The 21737-nt window shown below is 36.9% G+C and overlaps 1 protein-coding gene and 1 long non-coding RNA gene across 5 annotated transcripts in view; one reads left to right on the top strand and one right to left on the bottom strand.

The window, feature by feature from the left end:
• rbm18 (RNA binding motif protein 18) overlaps positions 1–21737 on the bottom strand; it is a 31239-nt gene that overhangs the window by 1105 nt on the left and 8397 nt on the right. The window contains exons 3-6 of one of the 4 annotated variants that reach the window (XR_015500274.1): positions 14973–15099; positions 12248–14244; positions 9282–10524; positions 8933–9239 (exon numbers count right to left, since the gene is read on the bottom strand). Coding sequence is in view for 1 of the 4 variants with exons in the window: in NM_200793.1 (NP_957087.1) it covers positions 98–186; positions 14164–14244; positions 14973–15099 (297 nt within the window). In the remaining 3 variants the exon portion in view is untranslated. 4 annotated transcript variants of the gene reach the window in all.
• On the top strand, positions 1251–2990 carry LOC147841969 (uncharacterized). Its single transcript, XR_015500806.2, has 3 exons — positions 1251–1345; positions 1945–1984; positions 2871–2990. It is a non-coding gene; the product is annotated as an uncharacterized LOC147841969 (long non-coding RNA).

Genomic DNA, 21737 nt, shown 5'->3' with positions numbered 1-21737 from the left:
CAATAATATAAGTGTAGCTGAATAGGGAGAAACTTAAAACAAGAAATAAGGAAAAATGGGTGGAAACTGAGAGGTTTCAAGCGGTTATGTCCCTAACCTCAGTGAGGTTGGCAGATCCTCAGCTTCACTGGATGAAGGCTCTAAACTGGCTGGCATATTTTTTTCTCCTCGGAAGGGTTCAAATCTCTGAATGACAACAAACACACACACGGGATGAATACAAGACAGTCTGGGAGACAGTATGGACAACTGGGCTTTTAGTAACTCATATGGTTGCTTTAGAGATCAGAAAAACAAGAGCTGGCTGCTTATTAGTCATATGCTCCCTTGGAAATGTGTGGGAAAAGCCAGGCTACGCCATGTCATAAACATCTATTTCACTCAAAAATGTCCCTCCAAAACTCTTGTGATCGTGAGGATGATGATAACTTGTGGGAATCTGTGGGAAATAAAAACAAATAGTGATTAGAAAAGCGGTAAAATAATAATAAAAATATTTAGCATTTTTTGTTACACATACATATATATATATATATATATATATATATATATATATATATATATATATATATATATATATATATATATACATACACACACACACACACACACACACACACACACACACACACACACACACACACACACACACACACACACACACACACAGTTGAAGTCAGAATTATTAGCCCCCCTGAATTATTAGACCACTTGCTTACTTTTTTCCCCAATTTCTGTTTGATGGAGAGAAGTTTTTTTCAACACATTTCTAAACATAATAGTTTGAATAACTCATTTCTAATAACTGATTTATTTTATCTTTGCCATGATGACAGTAAATAATATTTTACTAGATATTTTTCAAGACACTTATATACAGCTTAAAGTGACATTTAAAGGCTTAACCAGGTTAATTAGGTTAACTAGGTAAAGGTAATTAGGTAAGTTATTGCACTGTAAAAAGTGCTACACTCACAAAGTTGGTTCTATCTACTTTAAATAATTGCAATCTAGTTAATTTTATTTGTTTTATACCAAAAAAATTTAATTTGCTTCCTCTTTACTTAAAATATATCAGTTTTTATATAACTGTATATTTTGAATAAAACTAATGCAATTTATTTGAGTAGATTTTTTTACGTGGTTATTGTGTAGAATAAATGTTATAAAAGTGAGTTGACACAGACAATTTATTAGAGCAGCTGTCGATGTGGGCAGGTGTTCATAAAACGTGATTTTTATAGTTTTGCGTGACTCCTTTTTCATTGCCCGGGATTTAGCAGGCAGACGCAGCTTCTGCAATGGTCGACATTAACTGCTCCCAGCAGCGGATCTGATTAACACGGTAAGTTGCAAATTTAGCCGAATGATAATTGTAAAGTCATGCAAAACTGCTGTCTTCGCTAGGCAGGTGAGGTTTTAGCTTTGTAAATTGTACTGTAGCCTCAGGTATGTTAACAGTTAGACTGCTCTCACATGGAAAGCTAAGTTGGCTAACGCTAACCAACGCTAGTTTATGCTAATGATTAAAAGTGATATTATTGAGAAAAAATAGTGAAAGTAGTTTTAAAACACTTAGTAGGTATAACTAACGTTGCAGAACCGATTAACAAGGTCACTGGTGGGCGGTCGGGGTGTGGGGGTTCAGTTTGCTAGCGCTAACTTAGCTAAAGTTAGCTCACCTAAGTTATAGCAGCACATTAAGGATGGATATTAAATGCAGAAACGTATGCAACAGTTAAGTAGTTTGTGTTTAACGTAAGAGAAAGTATAACTTAAAGTTTGTGTTTTAGAGATTTAGTCCATAAGTTTTTTTAATGCTGCATAGTGAATAAATTACAGATTTACAATTTATTTTAACTTAAATTACATTTACTACTGATGTTTACAGAACCATTTAAACTGTATGCACCTCATTCTAAAATGCATTTTCTTGGTCTTCAGATACCAAAGTGATTTTGTTACCTTCAAACTTCACATCCAGGTAAGAAAAACATTAGATACAACTACAGCTATAATTATTTGCAGGCAAGTAAAACATTGGTAAAATTGCAAACAATAGTGGGCTCCATAGAATTAACTTACATTTGATATTTGAAGTGCAACAGTAATTTTTTACTGTTTTTTTTTACACAGATATTATGTGTGCAACAGTAAAAACAGTATAAAAATATCCTAATGCAGTTTCTTATTATCTGTCAGTCTTTCAATAAAGCTAACTGATAACACTGAATCACTGAACTGTCATTTGCCAGTGACATTAAATTTGAAGAAAAAGTCAATTAAATGTAGCTTTAGCAAAAATTTAATGTAAACCTTAATGTAATGTGTAAAATGGCAATGTATTTATTTATTTATTTAATAAAATTTGTATTATGACGTGCAAAGTTTGGTGCAAAATGAAGATGACATTTAAATTATAGAACTTGTATTCTATAATTTTCATATAGCCATTTTCAAACAGTTTTAATATCTAAATTAAATACACATTCTTATGCTTTATAAGTTGCCAAAATAAACAAAAAATGTAATACCTAAATTTTAACAATTCTTTGATTGACAGGAAACCACAATGACATGCACTGTTACACTGAGTAAAATCACAGTTTTCTTTAAAATTTGATAACTAAAAACACCTGGAATAATGTAATTACACAACCTCTATAACCTTTTTTAATTTTTTAAATAGAAGTTAGGTAATTTTAACTAAGGTAATTTTTAACTGATAAACTAAGGTGTTTCATCCATGCATCATTCTCACTGGACTTTTGTAACTTCACTTGTAGTTATTTCCTATTCAGTATTTAGCTATTTAATGTTGTTTGGTAGCAACCACCTGAACTCCTGTTTCTTTTTGTCTCTACCAATAGAGTTGTGAGGAATCAGAGGTGCATGCGGCTGCCCACGGGAAAAATTTGCCATCAGCCCAACACAGTTTGGATTATCATAGGACTGTCAGAGGTTTGCCAAACCTGTCAAATGCATGATGGCTCCTGTTTGGACTTACCGATGTCCTCGACTTCAAGTATCCATCAAAACTGTATACATTTGAGATATATTAGAGACTCTTTGTGGGACTGGACATTATGCATCCTAAATCTTCATCAAAATATGCAAATCTCCTCACTGAGTTGCCTTGGATGATTTCTCAATAGGATCTGGTATTATTAATGTTTTGATTTATGTATTGTGTATGTGTAGCCACATTAATGGCCTATTTTGTAGTCACTATTAAAAGGAACATCGATTGATATTGAATACATGTTATGGTCTTTAATCCATCTTCTCATTCTTATTTAATTGTTATTGACAGGAAAGTCTGTTTATCTGTTTTTACTAGTGTATATTGTGCTTACAATATAGAAACGAAGATTTATTTTCTGAGGTTACAGCCAGAAGTCAATTAAATTAGTTTTAAATGACATATGCATGGTTAATTTTATTTAGATCATTAAGTTCATAATACTTAATTAAAATGAGTACAGTCAACATATAGCAATGTATAAGTAAGTTAAGTTTAACAAAAAAAGTAAGTTTATCTGATTTGAGTAATTTTAGAAATATTAGTTGGCTCAACTTAATTTTATTGCATTTGTTTTAAGCAATGTTTTAGTGTTTAAAATACTTAAAAAAGGCTGGAAGTTGAATCAACCTAAAACGTCCGATGCAACCACTTGCCTCACTTTTTATAAGTTAGATCTAAGTAACATTTTTTACAGTGTGTATAACGATGGTTTGGTCTGTTGACTTTGTCCTATGTTGCCTGACTAAAATATTTTCAGGCATACTGTGAAAATTTCTTTGTTCTATTAAACATCATTTGGAAAATATTTAAAAAAGATAAAAAAAAATTAAAGGGGGCTAATAATTCTGACTTCAACTGTATATATATTAGGGTTGAAATGGATCACGGTCAATCTGTGATTCGTCTGGATTACAACCCACAGTTCAGAACACACATGACCAGTGGAATAATACATTTTTTTTAGGCTATTACTACATTTGTAATGATTGCGTCATTCAAATCAAATGTAAAAAAAAAAGCATTTAGGCTTTCCTGTAAAATGTAATGATGATAGAAGAAGTTGTGTTAGGTTGTTCGGGATGTGGTGGGTCTTATTGAAGCTGTTTTCTGTCATCACTTGTTTTAATTATTAATCTTTTGATTAATAATTAAAAGATCGGGATCTCAACACCCACACAATATACTATAAGTGATGGTGATTTGCATGTTTATTAATCCTTCGAATTGCTGCATTCAAATATGAAAACACAAAAATCAGGAAAGAGATTAAGTCCTTAGTCTATTGAGTTAGTTATGAAGTTACAGTCAAATAACATAGACGTACTGGGATTACAGTTTATAGTAATAACCACTGATGTTTATGGTAAACATTAAAATCACCATTATAAGCATTTAACGACACTCAAATATGAAAGTTGTAGGCAGCAATACCATTATTTAACCAATCATCAAGCCATCAAAAATAAGCCACTGAATAATTCTTTCAGCAATGAAACATGTAGTTTTATGAGTGAATAACTGAATCATTTATTGAGAATGTGACTAAAAATAAATATTGTACAAATTACGATTTTAAATTTATACATTACCGTTATCAGCAACAGAAGGAGTAAGAGTGATTTTTTCACAGAACTGAATATTTAACATTTTTATTCAGCCGATTATTTCTTCATTTTGTTTGTAATAAAATTACAAGCTCTAAGCTCTGTTTGTTAGAACCAAAAGTGTCTTGCAGTGCTGTTTTTGTAATAAATGGAAAGCAAATTAGATTTGTCTCCTCCCATTTTTGATCTGAAAAATGGTCCGATCCATGAGTAAAAAATCATAATGTGTTCCGAACCATTAGGTTTTGGATCCATTACACCGCTAATATATATATAATAATTATAATTATATATATATATATATATATATATATATATATATATATATATATATATATATATATATATATATATATATATATATAGCTTCCAGTTCAAATACATATGTCTAATTAATTCTATATGGTTCATGCTTTATAACTTGCTTTATAAAATGTCAACTTAATGAAATTAGTTCATTTGTGCAAAAAGTGGATAGGCACTAATACACTATGCTAGAATAAATTATAATGCATTGGATGATAAAACAGGATTACAGAATGACTACCTCAAAATATCAGATTTAATTGCACCATGGCAACGCAGTGGTGCAGTAGGTAGTGCTGTTGCCTCATAGCAAGAAGGTCGCTGGTTCAAGCCTCGGCTGGGTCAGTTGGTGTTTCTGTGTGGAGTTTGCATGTTCTCCCGTGGGTATGCTCCGGGTGCTCCGGTTTCCCCCACAGTCCAAAGACATGCGGTACAGGTGAATTGGGCAGGCTGAATTGTCTGTAGTGTATGAGTGTGAATGAGTGTGTATGGATGTTTCCTAGAGATGGGTTGCAGCTGGAAGGGCATCCACTGCGTAAAACATATGCTGGATAAGTTGGCGGTTTATTGCGCTGTGGCGAACCCAGTTTAATAAAGGGACTAAGCCGAAAAGAAAATGGATGAATGAATGAATGTTGCACCATCAGACTGCACAACCCCATTATACAACCAAAGTGACATCCCCAACTACTGGCCTGGCATGCATAATACAGTGTTTTAGTTATTCTCATGGATCTATGTGAATGGATTGTTTTGATCATTTCTTTCTCAAGGTAGAGCAAAATCTTTTTGCACATCATTATTATTCATTTACCTTATACTTAAAAACTATAAAAGCTTAAGTTTTTGCCGTATTTAAAAAAAACACACAAAAAACATTTGATGTACTTGTATTCATTATTACAATTTCTCATATAAATATTTAAGAGCGAATCAGGCTTTAAATGGCACCAGTGGTATAAACACCACACACACTCCCAGCCTGTGATCACATTCAACAGCCTCACACTGAACACACTGAGCATTGGTGGAGGTGCTAGAGAGGACCTGGACTCAGATCTCTCTGCAGATCCATGTTGTCAACAACTGTGTGCTGTTGACCTTGACCTCTGCCTGGTGTCCCCTTCCCCTCAGACGGGGAGGAGCAGAGGGGTGGGATTCTCCACCATACAGGATTTCCTCACTCCCTGCTGCAGCTGCCTATTGTTAAGGAGCAGGGCAACCTGAGGAGCACTCTATAGCTCAACTAGAAGTCTATTTAATGGACTTCATGGTCCATTTTGTTGTTGCAGCACTCAGATATTCCATTGAGCAACAACAGAGGCATTAATTATAGCCTGGGATTGGCTAAAGTTACTGTGCACATTATATGTATACAATTTCCAGTGTAAAACAATGAGAGTGGTGGACTTGCAAAACTTGCTACCATGATGCTAAGGGTTTTAGGTCATTGTTATGTGGTTACTAAAGTGTTGTTTTGAGTGGTTACTGGGTGGTCCTAATGGTCAAAGTCTAAACAGCCCACCTTTCAGGGACTGTTCATTTGTAGACTTGTAGGCCTCATTTGCACATGCAATTTAGATGTTCACATTTTCGCCAATCTGTAATGTAATGTAATGTAATGTGTATTTATATAGCGCATTTATTGTGTATGGCCATACACCCAAAGCGCTTTACAATCATGAGGGGGGTCTCTCCACACCACCACCAGTGTGCAGCATCCACTTGGATGATGCGACGGCTGCCACAGGACAACGGCGCCAGTGCGCTCACCACACACCAGCTATTGGTGGAGTGGAGAGACAGTGATCGAGCCAATTCAGTGGAAGGGGATGATTGGGAGGCCATGATCGTATGGGCCGATAGAGGGACTTTGGCCAGGACACCCGGGTTACACCCCTGCTCTTTCACGAGAAGTGCCATGGGATTTTTAATGACCACAGAGAGTCAGGACCTCGGTTTAACGTCTCAACCGAAAGACGGCGCCCACTGACAGTGTAGTGTCCCCTTCACTTTTACTGGGGCATTAGGACTCATACAGACCACAGGTTGAGCGCCCCCTGCTGGCCTCACTAACACCACTTCCAACAGCAACCTAGTGTTCCCTAGTGGTCTCCCATCCAGGTACTGACCAGGCTCAGCCCTGCTTAGCTTCAGTGAGTAACCGGTCTTGGGCTGCAGGGTGACATGGCTGTGGCATCGGATCACAAGTGGACAACTTACATGTGTAAATGAGGTCTAAAATATTTTTCGTTTGACCACTTTTGAGCACTTCCAGAGGAAATGTTTTTAATCCCTTTGCTTTCATATTAGGGCTGCACTATATATGGTTTTAGCATCGATATTGCAATGTGCACATCTGCAATAGTCACATCACAGGATCTGCAGTGGTGGAAAGAGTCCAGAAATATCACGCTTAATTACTTGTCTAAAAATGTAGTGCAATTAGAGGAAAAGTATCTGTTGTAAATATTACTTAAAGTATGAGTAAAAAACCTTTCAAAAGTACTCAAGAGTAGAGAGTATTACGCTGTAAAAAGTTGATGCATTAACATCTAATTTGTGGATGTGTCTAAACGTAACATTCTGTAGTGCATTTAGTTATTGCCCAGCAGGTACACAATATCATAAGACATTAATATTAGGTTAGATTAGGTCATGACACCAGGGCCCGGTTTCTCAAAAGTAATCCAATAGGATTTTGGATAAGGAATTGGATCAAATCCTGAAAATGGGTTTTTCAAAAGAAAAAACGGATTACCTAATCGGATTAGATCACGTAATCCAATCTTGGTTTTGATCCAGATCAAACCTTTAGTTTGGGTTTTTCAGACCTTTTTTGTAGGATTTGGATCACTTTAATCCAAAAAACCTGGATTAAACTGATCCCATCAGAAGGGTGGATTTAGCGTGGATTTCATGCCTAAAATGTAATGAAAACTTAAAAATGTATTAAATAATACTATTTTTGGATCATGCAGTATCTTATGAGATATACTATTTATTAATAAGGTTTTATTTTATTTGTTCATCCGTCAGGCTATAGTGATTATAGGCTTTAACGTATTCAGCCTTTCAGTATAGGCCTACAGCAAAGTAGAAAGAGTTTGGCCTCATAAAATAATCCCCCAAACAGCTGTAAAATTTACCAAAAACAATAATAAAAATTCGGTCACTAATTGATATATATATTCATCACAATGAAAATATTTTTCTTTTGGAATATTTATTAGTGATGCATGCAATGATAACAGAATAACCAAAAATAAAAATGCAAAGAATGGCAATGACTTTAGATTTCTCTTTCAACAACTGCAAAAAGAGACTGAAAGGGCAGAAGCACAGCTTCATCTGGCAGAGAACAACTGACTCTGACCAAACTGCAGCAAACCAAGGCCAGACTTGAGATCTGCCTCTTAAAGGCTGCGCTCAGACAAGCTGGTCTCTCCACATCAGATGAGGAAGTCTGAAATTATTGTGGAGTTTTTGACATTAAGTCTTTTTTTATTTACATCTATATTTTAAAACTTATTATAAAAATCCTCAATGTACAGTGTTGTAGGTCTCAGATGAGCGGACTGCTGGAAGAGGATGGGGTGGGGTTTTTCTTGTTTTTATTATTTATTATTATTATTTTATTATTTATTAAATTTTCTTAGTTTTCATTTCAAATAAAAATAAAGTTATATTGACCCCACACTGGCTATTATATTTGTTGCTCTTTACACAGGCCTGTCTATCTACATTGTGACTGAGCACTGGTAATCCAGATTTAGTGATCGTGAAAAGTTCCTATCCGGATCAAGATTGATCCAATCCGATGTTGCTTTGAAAAACTGGCTCAAAAAGTAAGCTGGATTACATGATCACAGATCGCAAAAACAGGATTACTAAATGGATTAAAATGGATTAAAAAGGATTAAACCTTTTGAAAAACCGGGCCCAGGTGACCAAAATTCAGTGTCTAGACAGTGTCTAAAGACAACATTATTTTGATGTCCAACATCTTTAACTCTTTTATTTTAGATTATTGTGATGTTCTGTTTACTTGTCTGAACAAATCCTTTATGGAGCGATTGCAAATTGTGCAGAATTTAGCGGCGAGGCTTTTCACTAACACCAGTAGGAGCTCACACATTACACCTGTGCTTAAGGCACTTCACTGGCTTCCTATTAGTTTTAGAGTTAGTTTTAAGATTCTGGTCATTGCATATAGAACTCTGCATGGTTAAGCACCCCTATATATTCAAGATCTTTTTATTAGTCACTCAAATAGCCAGTCTCTGAGGTCTTCTGGCAAAGACCTGTTAGCCATTCCCAGAATTCTTTTTAAGACTAAAGGTGACTGTGCATTCTGTGTGGTGGCCCCACGGCTCTGAAACTCTCTCCCGATAGCACTGAGAACTCTGGGATCAGTTGAACTTTTTAAAAAGCAGTTAAAGACACACCTTTTTGGTCAAGCTATTAATTAACAGTATTAGGCAATGTGATGGGCAATGTCTAAGGCCAGTGCTGTTGCATATACCACAGTTCTCTTTCCGGTACCTTGTCAGTAGCTCAGATGCTTATTATACAATGTAGCTTTTCCAATAGTTCAGCTATACTTTAGATACATTGTAGTTATAATAGTAACTCAGCTACTTTTGATACATTGTAGCAGGGGCGTTGCTAGACATAAAGCTCTACTGGGGCACAACCCCCCTCAAAAAAGATATGCCGTTGCACATAGAGAGTAACGTCTTTATTCTGGGATTACCATTCTTAATAAATACATTTGCATATGATTTTCAATCCAGATGGATGGGGCAACCATTACTGCATCCAAAATGGTGAAAAGCCTTGGAGTAGCGATTGATGACCAACTAAACTTCTATGACCACATTTCTAAAACTGCTCGATCGTGCAGATTCGCACTCTATAACATCAGAAAGATCCGACCCTTCTTATCTGAACATGCAGCTCAACTCCTTGTTCAAGCTCTTGTTCTCTCCAAACTGGATTACTGCAACTCTCTACTAGCTGGGCTTCCAGCTAACTCTGTCAAGCCTCTTCAGCTGCTCCAAAACGCAGCAGCACGAGTGGTCTTCAATGAACCTAAAAGAGCACATGTCACTCCGCTGCTAGTCCGTTTGCACTGGCTGCCAGTGGCTGCTCGCATCAAATTCAAAGCTCTGATGTTTGCCTACAAAGTGACTTCAGGCCTTGCTCCCTCTTATCTGCTCTCAATTCTGCAGATCTATGTGCCCTCCAGAAAATTGCGTTCTGTGAATGAACGTCGCTTCGTGGTTCCATCCCAAAGAGGGAAGAAATCACTTTCACGAACTATCATGCTCAATCTGCCCAGTTGGTGGAATGAACTCCCTAACTGTATCAGAACAGCAGAGTCCCTCGCTATTTTCAAGAAACGACTAAAAACTCAACTATTTAGTCTTTACTTCACTTCCTAATTTGCAATTGCCTCTCTGGATATCACACTAAATGTACCCAAAAAAAAAAAAAGTACTAATACTTTCCTTTTTAGACTTTACAGACCTGAAACTTGCCTATAGCACTTATTCATTGTTGCTCTTATAGTTGTGTAAGTTGCTTCTGTGGAAATATAAATTTATATCATCTAATTTCAAATGAACAATAATCTACGTATAACTAAAAAGTTATATTCTCTGGTTTTTAATTATTTTATTTCATTGACATGCCAGCTAGGAGGGTCATTTAACTTTTCCCTTGCTGACTACAGGCCCCGTTTACACTAGTGCGTATTAGTTTTAAAACGGCGTTTTAGAATGAAAACGATCCGCGTCCACACTCGCGTTTTACCCAGCGTTTCTGAACTGCTCTCCGTCCACACCAAAACGCTGAAAACGCACATCACGTGACCACACACACACACTTTGGCAATCGCTGGAGCCCATCTACCCAGATGAGAGCTCTGCTAGTCGGACTTCTCATCAAGCATCTCCCGCTGGATCTAATCTCACTATATTTATTAAACGGGATATTTCATTCATCTTGTTGTCTTTATCTAACGACATATTCCCTGACTTTGGTCACTGGAATCTATTACTTGTTCTCAGGTAACGTGTTTTGGCTGAGCGCAAAGATAAGTTAATGATTAATGTAAGCACGTAGCCTACATTCTGTATATTGACTGATCGCTTGCCTTTATTTCCTATAATGTATAAACTTATTCTATGTTATACTTTTATAATGGCCATTATCGATTATTAAAACTGATATTCAGCAAAAGAGAGGGTGTGTTTCGTATTTTCACTGAAATTGAAAGGAGGCAGTTCGGCTCCGTTTTGTTATAAATATGCACACAGTGAAGATGACGCTCATGCAGCACGACGCCTCAACATTTCTGCTGTCTGTTTAGTTGTTAATATTAAAATAAAAATAGGCAGTTCCTTATATCAAGTTTACATTTTATTGTTGAGAAAGTGAAACAACGTAGCCAAGGTGATGTGAATGAAGTTATAAAGTACACTTTTCCCTGTGAAGATTGACGCGTGTCCTCGGTATGTTTTCCATATCAAACTGAGAAGAAGAGATGCAGCCTTGATCAAACTTGCGAAGTCTGAACTTACACGGAGAAGATTCAGGACTGAACTGTGTGTTAGGCTACTTAATATTGAGGAAAAGCCCCAATCAGAGAGGCGAATGTCTGCAGCCCCGCCTCCGTTTTCAGATGTCTCCGTCTTTCCCCATCCACACTGAGACGGAGCAGCAGCGTTTTAGAATGAAAACGGCCTCTCCAGCGTTTTCGAAAGGCTCCGTTTTCGGCGCTCGAGAACTCCGGCGTAGTGTGGACGGATGGCGTAACCGTAGCAAAACTTATGCGTTTTCAAACTAAAACGCACTAGTGTAAACGGGGCCTACAGACTAAGCCAAAGTGATGCAATTACCAGTTTCACAGCATGGGGTGTCTATTGTTTTCTCTTTTCGATCAAATGGTCAGGCGGTTTCTGTCTCCAGAACATGATGAGATCAAAGCCTGAAAGAGCAGTTTACCATGCTGACTCCAACTCTTAATTTGCATGCTCTGTTTAGCCAAATCCCCTCCTCCTAAGAACACAATATAGACATGAAATCTTAGACTAATTCAGACTTGTGTGAGACTTGTGTGAGACTTGTGAAAGAACTTGCAGACTGCGGACCTCTAGTAGGCTCTTGCAGACACATTGGACATCTTGAAGACGCTGTATGACTGCAGATTAACCAACACGTCTCAATAAAGGAATTCTGCTTGTTCTGAGTCTCCTGGACTGGGTTCTCTCTCTTCTTTTCCGCTCATTTATTTTTTTTACAACACTTCCTTGTCCTCATTTGTAAGTCGCTTTGGATAAAAGAGTCTGCTAAATGACTAAATGTAAATGTAAATATGAAGTAATTCATATCTCAAAGTATTTACTGGGGCACGTGCCCCAGTTGAGTCTAGCGCCGCCCTCTTCACATTTCCGGATTTCTCAGTAGCTGAAATCATTATAATTGGGTAAATTTAGAGCGCAGTGAATGGGAAAATGCAACAATTTTTTTTTACAATCCTATTTGCTGAAATAATAAAAGAAAAATGCCACGATGGTGTTATCAAGACTTTCAGAAAAAGGGGAAAATATTGTTGGACTGATGATGGCTGCCAGAGGAGAGAATTACATCAACTTTACTTTCAGCCCCATAGACGCTGCATAACAAACACCTCACATAAGCAGTAATTCGTTTTTTGTAATTTGATGCAAAGATCATATAGTATATTCATAAATGCATATAAATGTCAAAGTTTTTAAGGTTATGACCAGGTGTTATAACTGTCTTGTGAAAAGGGTCCAAGGTCTGAAGTGCCACAGCATTGTCTAACAAGATCACATACTACAGTTATGTATTACAGCCATTTTCTGTATTGATAAATCACACATCTCATGGATATACATTCATTTATTAGTTAATTTGTAAATAATATTTTTCAAGTAACAACAGTTGAAAATACAACACATAAAGTATTACAACCGTTGACAATTAACCTGAAGTGAGAATGTTATGTAAGAGATTCAATAAAATTACTTACTAAATCAAGCCATATATCACTGTTTTGAGAATAAATGCTTCCGTGGGTTTAATCTAAGTTCATTATTTTGATATTGCAATGCTACAGTTGCTGCAGTTTTGTGCTCTGACTCTTGACAGTCTGGGTAATTGAAAAAACATGTGTAATAAAGCATTATGCTTTGACATTATAATTGTATTGCACTGTTTAAAGTGCCAGACATTTTTCTTAACATTAAGGTTTATTCACATTTTTGCAAAAGTAGCTTCAATGTAACTTAAAGATATTATACGTAGTGCAGCTAGCCTCTTTTTTTGAAGTTTCGTTTGGTATTTAAGCTTCTTTCCTGATAAGTATTTACAGTTTTAGAGTAGCTTCTCCAACACTGCTTGAGCAATAAATACATACCTTTAAAAATTCATTCAATTATTCGGTCACACTTTACAATAAGGTTCATTAGTTAATGTTAAGTAATGCATTTACTAACATGAACAAACATTGAACAATACATTTACTACAGTATTTATTCATGGTAATAAACATTAGTTAATGAAAATACAGTTGTTCGTTGTTAGTTCATTTTAACTCATGATGCATTAACTAATGTTATCAAGCATAGACTTGAATATTAATAATCCATTAGTAAATATTCAAATATGATTAATAAATGCTGTACATGTGTTGTTCATAATTAGTTGCATTAACTAATGAACCTTATTGTAAAGTGTTACCAATTATTCATTTGAAAACATGCATAAGAATTACTTTAGAACAGCATTTTTGTAACAGAAAAGATGCAAAAGTCACAGTAAAGATGTCTATAATGTTACTATGTCATTTTTATAATTCTATTTTTCATAATTTTTATATTTTTCAGCATCTATCATTTTTAAGCCATAGACCTACATTTCTGTTGTCCAAAATACCAGCATCTGCCTTAAAAAAATGAAATCCAATCTGTGCAAGGCCCACGATCTTCTAGTCTTAAAATATGGCATTCCTTCAATAGAAGTCTACAAGTCTTTTGGGTTTTGTCCTGTTTTATCATCCATTTATACATTTTTTTCATCCATAAAGTGCAGAAAAAGTTTTGTAGAGGCTTGAACAAACATTAGGTAGGTTACCGTCATGTTTGCCATAGCAAATAGCATATACGATATATAGACATATACGATACCCACCTTTACCTGTGCATGAGCCCAGCGTACCACTAACTTCTTAGAAAGTGCCAACTTTCCGTTCAGACACTGAATAGCCCGCTCAGCCTCCTGCGATGGACAGAAATCAGTGCTGATTATCACACTTAGACCCAATCAAAATTCTGTTTTTGTAGCAAAATTTATAGATTTTTATTTTAACATTTTTTAAAGCATGACGGTAAAACATGAACACGGTTATGAATGTAATTAAACATTAACTTGTTTGTTGTAAAAATTCGTAATAATGACAAAAATACTCATTTGTGCATCTCCTTACTTCCGTATGCAGCCATGCTGCTGTTGTAGATGGTATATTCTGTGAAATTTCCGTACCCCTTGGTATGGATAAGGGTAGAATTGGGATTGGGCCGCCTTAATCACAATCATGCATTTGCCTCTAAATATCACTATACTACTATAACACTATCAAGAGTAAATTATTAGTTCACATTTAAAGCCCTCTATTTGTCCACCTCGAAGACAGTGTTTTTATTTGGCATCTTCTGTTTTTTGGCAGTTGCTAGAAGTATGGTGTAAAGATAGGGAACAATAATGGCTGATGATGGATCACTAGTTTTCCAGGCTCTTATGAAGGGTGTGAACGGGATCTGTAAACACACATTTCCCCTTCAACAACACCCTTGGGACTGCCTCACATTACACTCTAGAGAGCAACAGTTCCTTATCTCCATCAGCTTTCTGGGTGCCTCTTGAGGACTTGCGTAGATCATTACTAGATCAAAACGAACACTTCCTTTGGTATTTTGGGTAATTGTGTAAAGAAGAACAAACATAACCTCTTTGGTGTGGAAGTTGACGAAGCAGTATCCTCTTGGCTGGCCCTCCAGAGGACCCGACTTGTGAAACAGAAAGTCAAACTGCTTTACTTTCCCAAACTTCTCCAGAAGCTTCACTAGGTGATACCTGCAGGAACACAAAGTCAAGGGCTTTTAGTTTAAGGTATGTTTGCGAGAATAACTGCAACTAATCATCACCGTAATAGCTGTACTGCCAAAGAATAAAACATGAGTAATAACATCCACAAGAAAATAATGCATGTCACGGAACCATAATTCTTTTTAAGCAAGGCTTGATCAGAGTGACAGGTCTCTTTACACCTTTTTAGTCGCTGTAAATCTTTTATTCACACAATACAAAGGATACAGCAGGGGGACAATGAGGATATAAAATAGCGGAAGGCCGAATTCCCTCAAGAGTTTAATTTAAGACAAACAATTACAACGAGAGCAGCTTCTATAACCTGCTGTCCGGTAATACCCAATATAAGACATGGGAAATCGCTAGGGTTCCTCTTAAGCCCCTTATTATTGGCAAAGAAAGTAGCTATTGCTTGTTACTAAAAATTGGTCCATACAATGAAGGTTGATGGGCTCCAATGTTGTTTTACATCTCAATGGCTTTCACTGAATAGAAGAAAAAAAGGTTGTTAAACGTTGTTAAAAATATCTTCATTGGCATTCCACGTTGGACAGGAAAGAAATAGGATGGCATGGTCAGCACGGTCCAACGGTTCAATGTTGAAAGATGTCAACAAGAAACTGCACTGAAACTCATTCTGTCTTTCCAATTACACAATACTTTTCAACAAAAAGAGGGATGCATTCCTCACAAGTGGATTTGATTGAGAAAAGTGGGAGTTTTATACAACAATGGATCAGCTGGCTGGGTTTGGTTCAAGAATGAAAATGAAAGTCTTCAATTGAAAGCAACTGGTCAATTCTTTAATACAGGAGATCATTACGGGCTACCAGTGGTGTAAAGTAACAAATTAGAAATACTCAAATTACTGTAATTGAGTAGATTAGTAAAATGTGTGCTTTTACTTCTCCTTTGAGTCAATTTTTAGTGCAGTATCGGTACTTTTACTCCACTACTTTCCTTCAACCTGCAGTCACTACTTTATTAATATTTTTCGATGGGGAATAAAAAAATAAAAAAAATCAGTCCTGAGATTCCTGACCAATCAAATCGCACATAGAAGGTATATCACATCATAATGAAGACATGGGCGATTAATAATTGCAGCATAAAAAGTGTCTAAGAAGGTGTCTAAAATCTTTACACACATCGACCCAGAGACTGTTTAGATGCAGGTAACTGATGAGAAAATGACGGATGTTTACTGTATGATGACCGTAATGGCCTCAAACACCAAGCAGGCATAAGATGTCAACATGACATCAGATTGATGTTGTACCCCAACGTCATGGAGACGTTGAATTTTGTTTGGAAATTAAAATCGAGTTTACATGAGAACCCAAGGTCAGGCCGACGTCAATGTCCAACCTAAAATCAACCAAATATCTAAACATCTAATGATTTTACAGCTTGACGTTGTGTATTTACCACTATGTTGGATTTTGATTGCCTTACCTGACTAAATAAAGTCAGAATTTAATGTCAATATGGCGTTGGTTTGAGATGTTGGCTCGACGTTGAATTTTGCTCACTTTCCATCACAACCATAAATCAACCAAATATCATCATCATTTGATGTTGTTTATTGTAATTTAAAATAACGTTGTCTTTAGACGTTGACTAGACATTGAATTTTGGTCAACTGACATCACAACCTAAATCTAACCTAAATGTAACATTTAGTTATTGCCCTGCTGGGCAATAACTAAATGCACTACAGAATGTTATGTTCACACACATCCACAAATTGGTCACTACTCTTCGAAAGAGCTACTTTTTATTCATACTTTGAGTAGAATTTACAACAGATACTTTTACCGTACGTGCACTACATATTTAGGCAAGTAATGATACTTTTACTTAAATATGATTTTTCAGTACTCTTCCCACCACTGCGGGCTACATTAAAAATAATGAACTTCACACTGAACCTGTGCTATTCAAACAAAGAGAGAGCAGTACAAATAGAATTCTTCAAACAACTATGTACACAGCATTTGAGAGCAGTCAAGCTTGCAGTCTGTACATAAAAGAACATGTTTGCAGGTATCCTTGCTTCTGCATGTTCGACCTGTACATCATCCAAACTGTTCACATTTAATGTGACTTGATGCTGCATGAATTTGATTTTTTTCATCTCTATCATTTTTGTAACTGGCATTGTAATGAAGAAAAGCTTCATTACAAGCATACAATTCCAAACAATTGAAAAACCTTCAAGTCAGAAGGTGCCACTAGTGTGAAAACATGAAGGGGGAAAAAACAGGAAAAAGGTATGACCCTCCTGACGGTTCTGTCAAGGTCAGCAAGGCTTTATCTTGTATGCGCTTACCTCCCTTTAATTCTATAATTATGAAGAATCTTGCAGAAACTACCATCAGTATTATTTCCAATAATTCATTTTGAGTGATGAATGTGGCAACACTTGGGTGTCTGTCAAACAAAATTCTTAAGATTCAGTAATGCTTATCAGGAAGGCATCAATGCATTTCCTTCAGCTGAGAAAGCAAACAAGCCGAGCGTCAGGAACGTGCTAAGACTCAGGATAAACAACAATACATTTGGGCAACTTCTTGCAATACTGTTGTTCTTCCAGCATGACAGACGGAGCAGTTTGGGAGTAGCCTCCTACTCAAAGATGTAGAGATGCCTGGGATTTCTTTATTGTTTTGGATAGTTGAGGTTATTTTTAATCCTGGAAAGGTAGGAACGCAGACAGAACTGGGGGTCCTGGCTTCAGAATTAATGTTTTCCCCTCCTCTCCCAGGAGCTTTTCTCCAAGTAGTATTTCGCACTTTCCCAGCCACCACCCTCTCAGGCTTGGGCCATGGGATCTTCCTGACTTGCTGCAGATTGAAGAATTGATAGTGTCCTGATTCAAAGGGAAGCCATGTAGATTTTTTTCAGATCACAATGCATATCCCCAAAGGGCCATTAAATGTGTAGAGGAGAGGAAAGGGTCCATCGAAGGGGCTTGGACCATTTTGTGTAAGTGTTGACATGAGCCAAGCATGTCATTTGTTTGGGCCAAAGATGTCGGAGCACTGCCCACCCACCTGCAGTGTCTCCCATTTCAATATTGCCTGAGAAAGACTTTGAGAAAGCACAGAATTAAGAAAAAGAGGCATGGATATCAAGGTCAAGGTGGGATTCCAATAGACACGTGTCTATATCGGATGACTGGAAGGTGTGGCCTAAGGCCGGTATCTTTTTTTCTCCTCTGCGTCCCGTCAGATAGAGCCTCCTGTTCTCTGCTGCCCACGTAACCGACAATGCAAAACAGAACACCAAACGCACAAACAACCTGCGGCACATGGTAGATCCATCACCGGCCCCGAATGGGCCCCAGTGGAGCATGGACAGGTCAATATGTCAGGCTGTTATTACGACAGCAGCCCCTGCTTTGTTTGAACGGGCCGTGTCTGTCACAGGCCTAAGCTGTGGGAAACCAACCCTAAAAGAAAGTGTTTGTATGTTTGTGTCAGAGAGACTGTGTGTGCATGACAGGGTGGAGATCTGTGAATGCTGACGGATGTTTTCGTTAGATGGAAAACACAAAGAAGTGTTTTCAACACCGTCCTCATCATTGGTTGATCGATCTTAAGTAACTGCCAGAAAGCCAATCAAAACATTATAAAAGTTTATAGTCTAATTTTTTGAGGTTTGAATCATTCCATATTTCCAGAGAAACAGATTTACACTGGGGTTGGGCGATGTTGACCAATTTGGCATCATGCTACAATGTCGTAGGTGGCGGTGAATTATGTTTAATGAAAAACTAATTCATAACAAGTTAATTATTTTTAAGAGTACTAATACCATTTCAACTACCTGACCTGCATGGTTTTTGTTTTACCCATAACCATAATCATAATCATAAATAAAGATAAGTTACACACAAATTACCACCTGTCAATATCTTTTTCAGTGGGACTCGGGCATGAATAGGCAGAGTGATCCGTGTTGTTATAATGGCATCGACAAACTTGGTTGGTAAAAAAGGTGCACAACCAACAGCAACCAACCAACAGTATCTGAGGTTTTCGCTAAAATTACTTAACACAAGCGTGAAAGCAAAAGATTGAAGTAGTGTACTGAGGCTGTGATGTTATAGATTCAAAAGACAGAAGAGTTGTTAGATTGAGACCAGATTAGATACCTTTAACATATAATAATTAACATTATAATAAGGGGGCAAGGCAGTGGCGCAGTAGGTAGTGCTGTCGCCTCACAGCAAGAAGGTCGCTGGGCCGCTGGTTCGAGCCTTGGCTCAGTTGGCGTTTCTGTGTGGAGTTTGCATGTTCTCCCTGCGTTTGCGTGGGTTTCCTCCGGGTGCTCCGGTTTCCCCCACAGTCCATGTGGTACATGCGGTACAGGTGAATTGGGTAGGCTAAATTGTCCGTAGTGTATGAGTGTGTGTGTGTGTGGATGTTTCCAAGAGATGGGTTGTTGCAGCTGGAAGGGCATCCGGTGTGTAAAAACTTGCTAGATAAGTTGGCGGTTCATTCCGCTGTGGCGACCCCGGATTAATAAAGGGACTAAGCCGACAAGAAAATGAATGAATGAATGAACTATAATAAGACACAATCCAGTGGTACATCCTTGCACTGTATTTTGCGATGCGGGCAGGGCGAGGTGGAGGATCGCGATGCCAGCTCAGCATCATAATGTTTAATTTACCCTAACTTACACATTTACAGAGTTACAAAAAAACTGAAGGAGATCAGAACTTTTGTGAAAAACTACAAACATAGCAAGTTATTGCATAAAATACTGCAACTTAGAAGGTGCAACGTCTTGATTATACTGTACGTCTGCAAAAGTATTGAAATGGGATGAAGTTTGTAGCATACCGAGAATTCAAACTACTTTGCTGCTGTTAGTACTCTTACTGTTATTTAGTGATATTTAACTAGCTGGGTTAGGGGCTTAAAGTTTCATTGTGAATTTGTAAATATTTTTTTGTGATTTATACTGAGTAAAACAAACTAAGTACACACTGAAAAATAAAGATGCAAATGCAGTCACTGTGGTAGTGCCTTTTAAAAAGAAACACGTTTGCACCTAATGGGTCTACATATACCTTAAAGGTATGCAGTGTTTCTCAACCACGCATATATCTCTGCATATTTTCCATGTCTCCTTAACCAAATACACCTGATTCAGATCACCAGCCATTAACAGAGGCTGAAAGACCTGCAATAGGTGTGACAGCTTAATCCCTTTATTTATAAGGGGTCACCACAACGGAATGAACCGCAAACTTATCCAGCATATAATTTACACAGCGGATGCCCTTTCCAGCTGCAACCCAGTACTGGAAAACATCCATACACACTACAGCCAATTTAGTTTCGGCCAATTTAAGGGGAGAACATGCAAACTCCACACGGCAATGCAAACTGCCCAGCCAGGACTAAAACCAACAACCTTCTTGCTTTGAGGCCCAACACCTAAACATGTATTGTATTATATAATTTAAGGAATCTGTTTTCATTACAAAACCTTCTTCAAAATCAAAATGTTCATTCATGTCATTTACCAACCTGCTACTTAAGCCAAGCAAATAACAGCCACATAGTGATGACCAATGATAGCACACTTGTATCCCTACCAATTATTTTGCCTTACAATCAGGGTAGGGACAAAATCATTCCCTGTATTGAACTTGATGAAATAAGAAGGAAGGGTCTCAACAAAATCTGAACACATGTAGTCAAAAGAAATACATCCTTATGCATCTTAATACCATAATGCACCTCATCTAATCTAATTACTTCAGTGAAAATGCATGTTAATACAGTGCTGGCATATGATGGAAATCTATTATTTTGTGCATTCTTAATTTAGGGACACTGAAGACTTTTCAGTTTCCATTTTAGAAAAATTTTGACAATGGGACAGTTTTAATGGGACTCACCTCACTAGCAAAATGAGGCAGGTGGAAATTATGAGACTTTTAGCAATGTGACTTGTCGTAGTGTCTAAGCGTCACACATTTATACCACATTTCAGTGGAAAAGAAATGAGAGGGATTAGGCAACTGCTCAAATGTGCCCAGAAACAGTATTTTTTCCATTCAGCTACAGCTTGTGATTAATGTAATGATGATGATGAAACTTACAGTCAGTAAGGTAGATGGATTAACATTTATGCTGAAAGCACAGAATGATTTTCTTGTTGTCAGAGTAAAATTTGCTGCTGACCATTTGCAGAAATCTAAATGTGAACTTCACAGTCTAATCCAAACCTGTGATGCATTGAGATCAATCATGTTAAATAAATGAGGCTGTTTTTAAAGCGACGTGATGGAATGACTGACAAAGAAGTGTTTTTTTAATACATAAGTGTTACACCAGAATTTAAGCACAAAGCTCACAGCTGATTTTCCCTGCATTTTAATAAAAAAAAGTTATTTTGGCTTGCTAATTTATAGCAAACTGACAGATGATAAATTTGTGTTATATATAATGCAAGCGAGACAAATGAAGTGTTCATGCTGTGTTTTTGTTTTCAATCCCAAAAACTACTGGGAAAATCTAACAAAAACTGTCATGAGATGTCATAATTCACACAATTATACTGGATGAAAAATTAAGCTTGTATTCGGGCCTAGTAAATTA

This window comes from Danio rerio, chromosome 10 (genome assembly GCF_052040795.2).
Source record: "Danio rerio strain M-AB ecotype USA chromosome 10, GRCz13ab, whole genome shotgun sequence".
NCBI classification, from domain to species: Eukaryota; Metazoa; Chordata; class Actinopteri; order Cypriniformes; family Danionidae; genus Danio; species Danio rerio.
The sequence above is the reverse complement of the archived record's forward strand: the minus strand, read 5'-3'. Positions and strand labels throughout refer to the sequence as shown.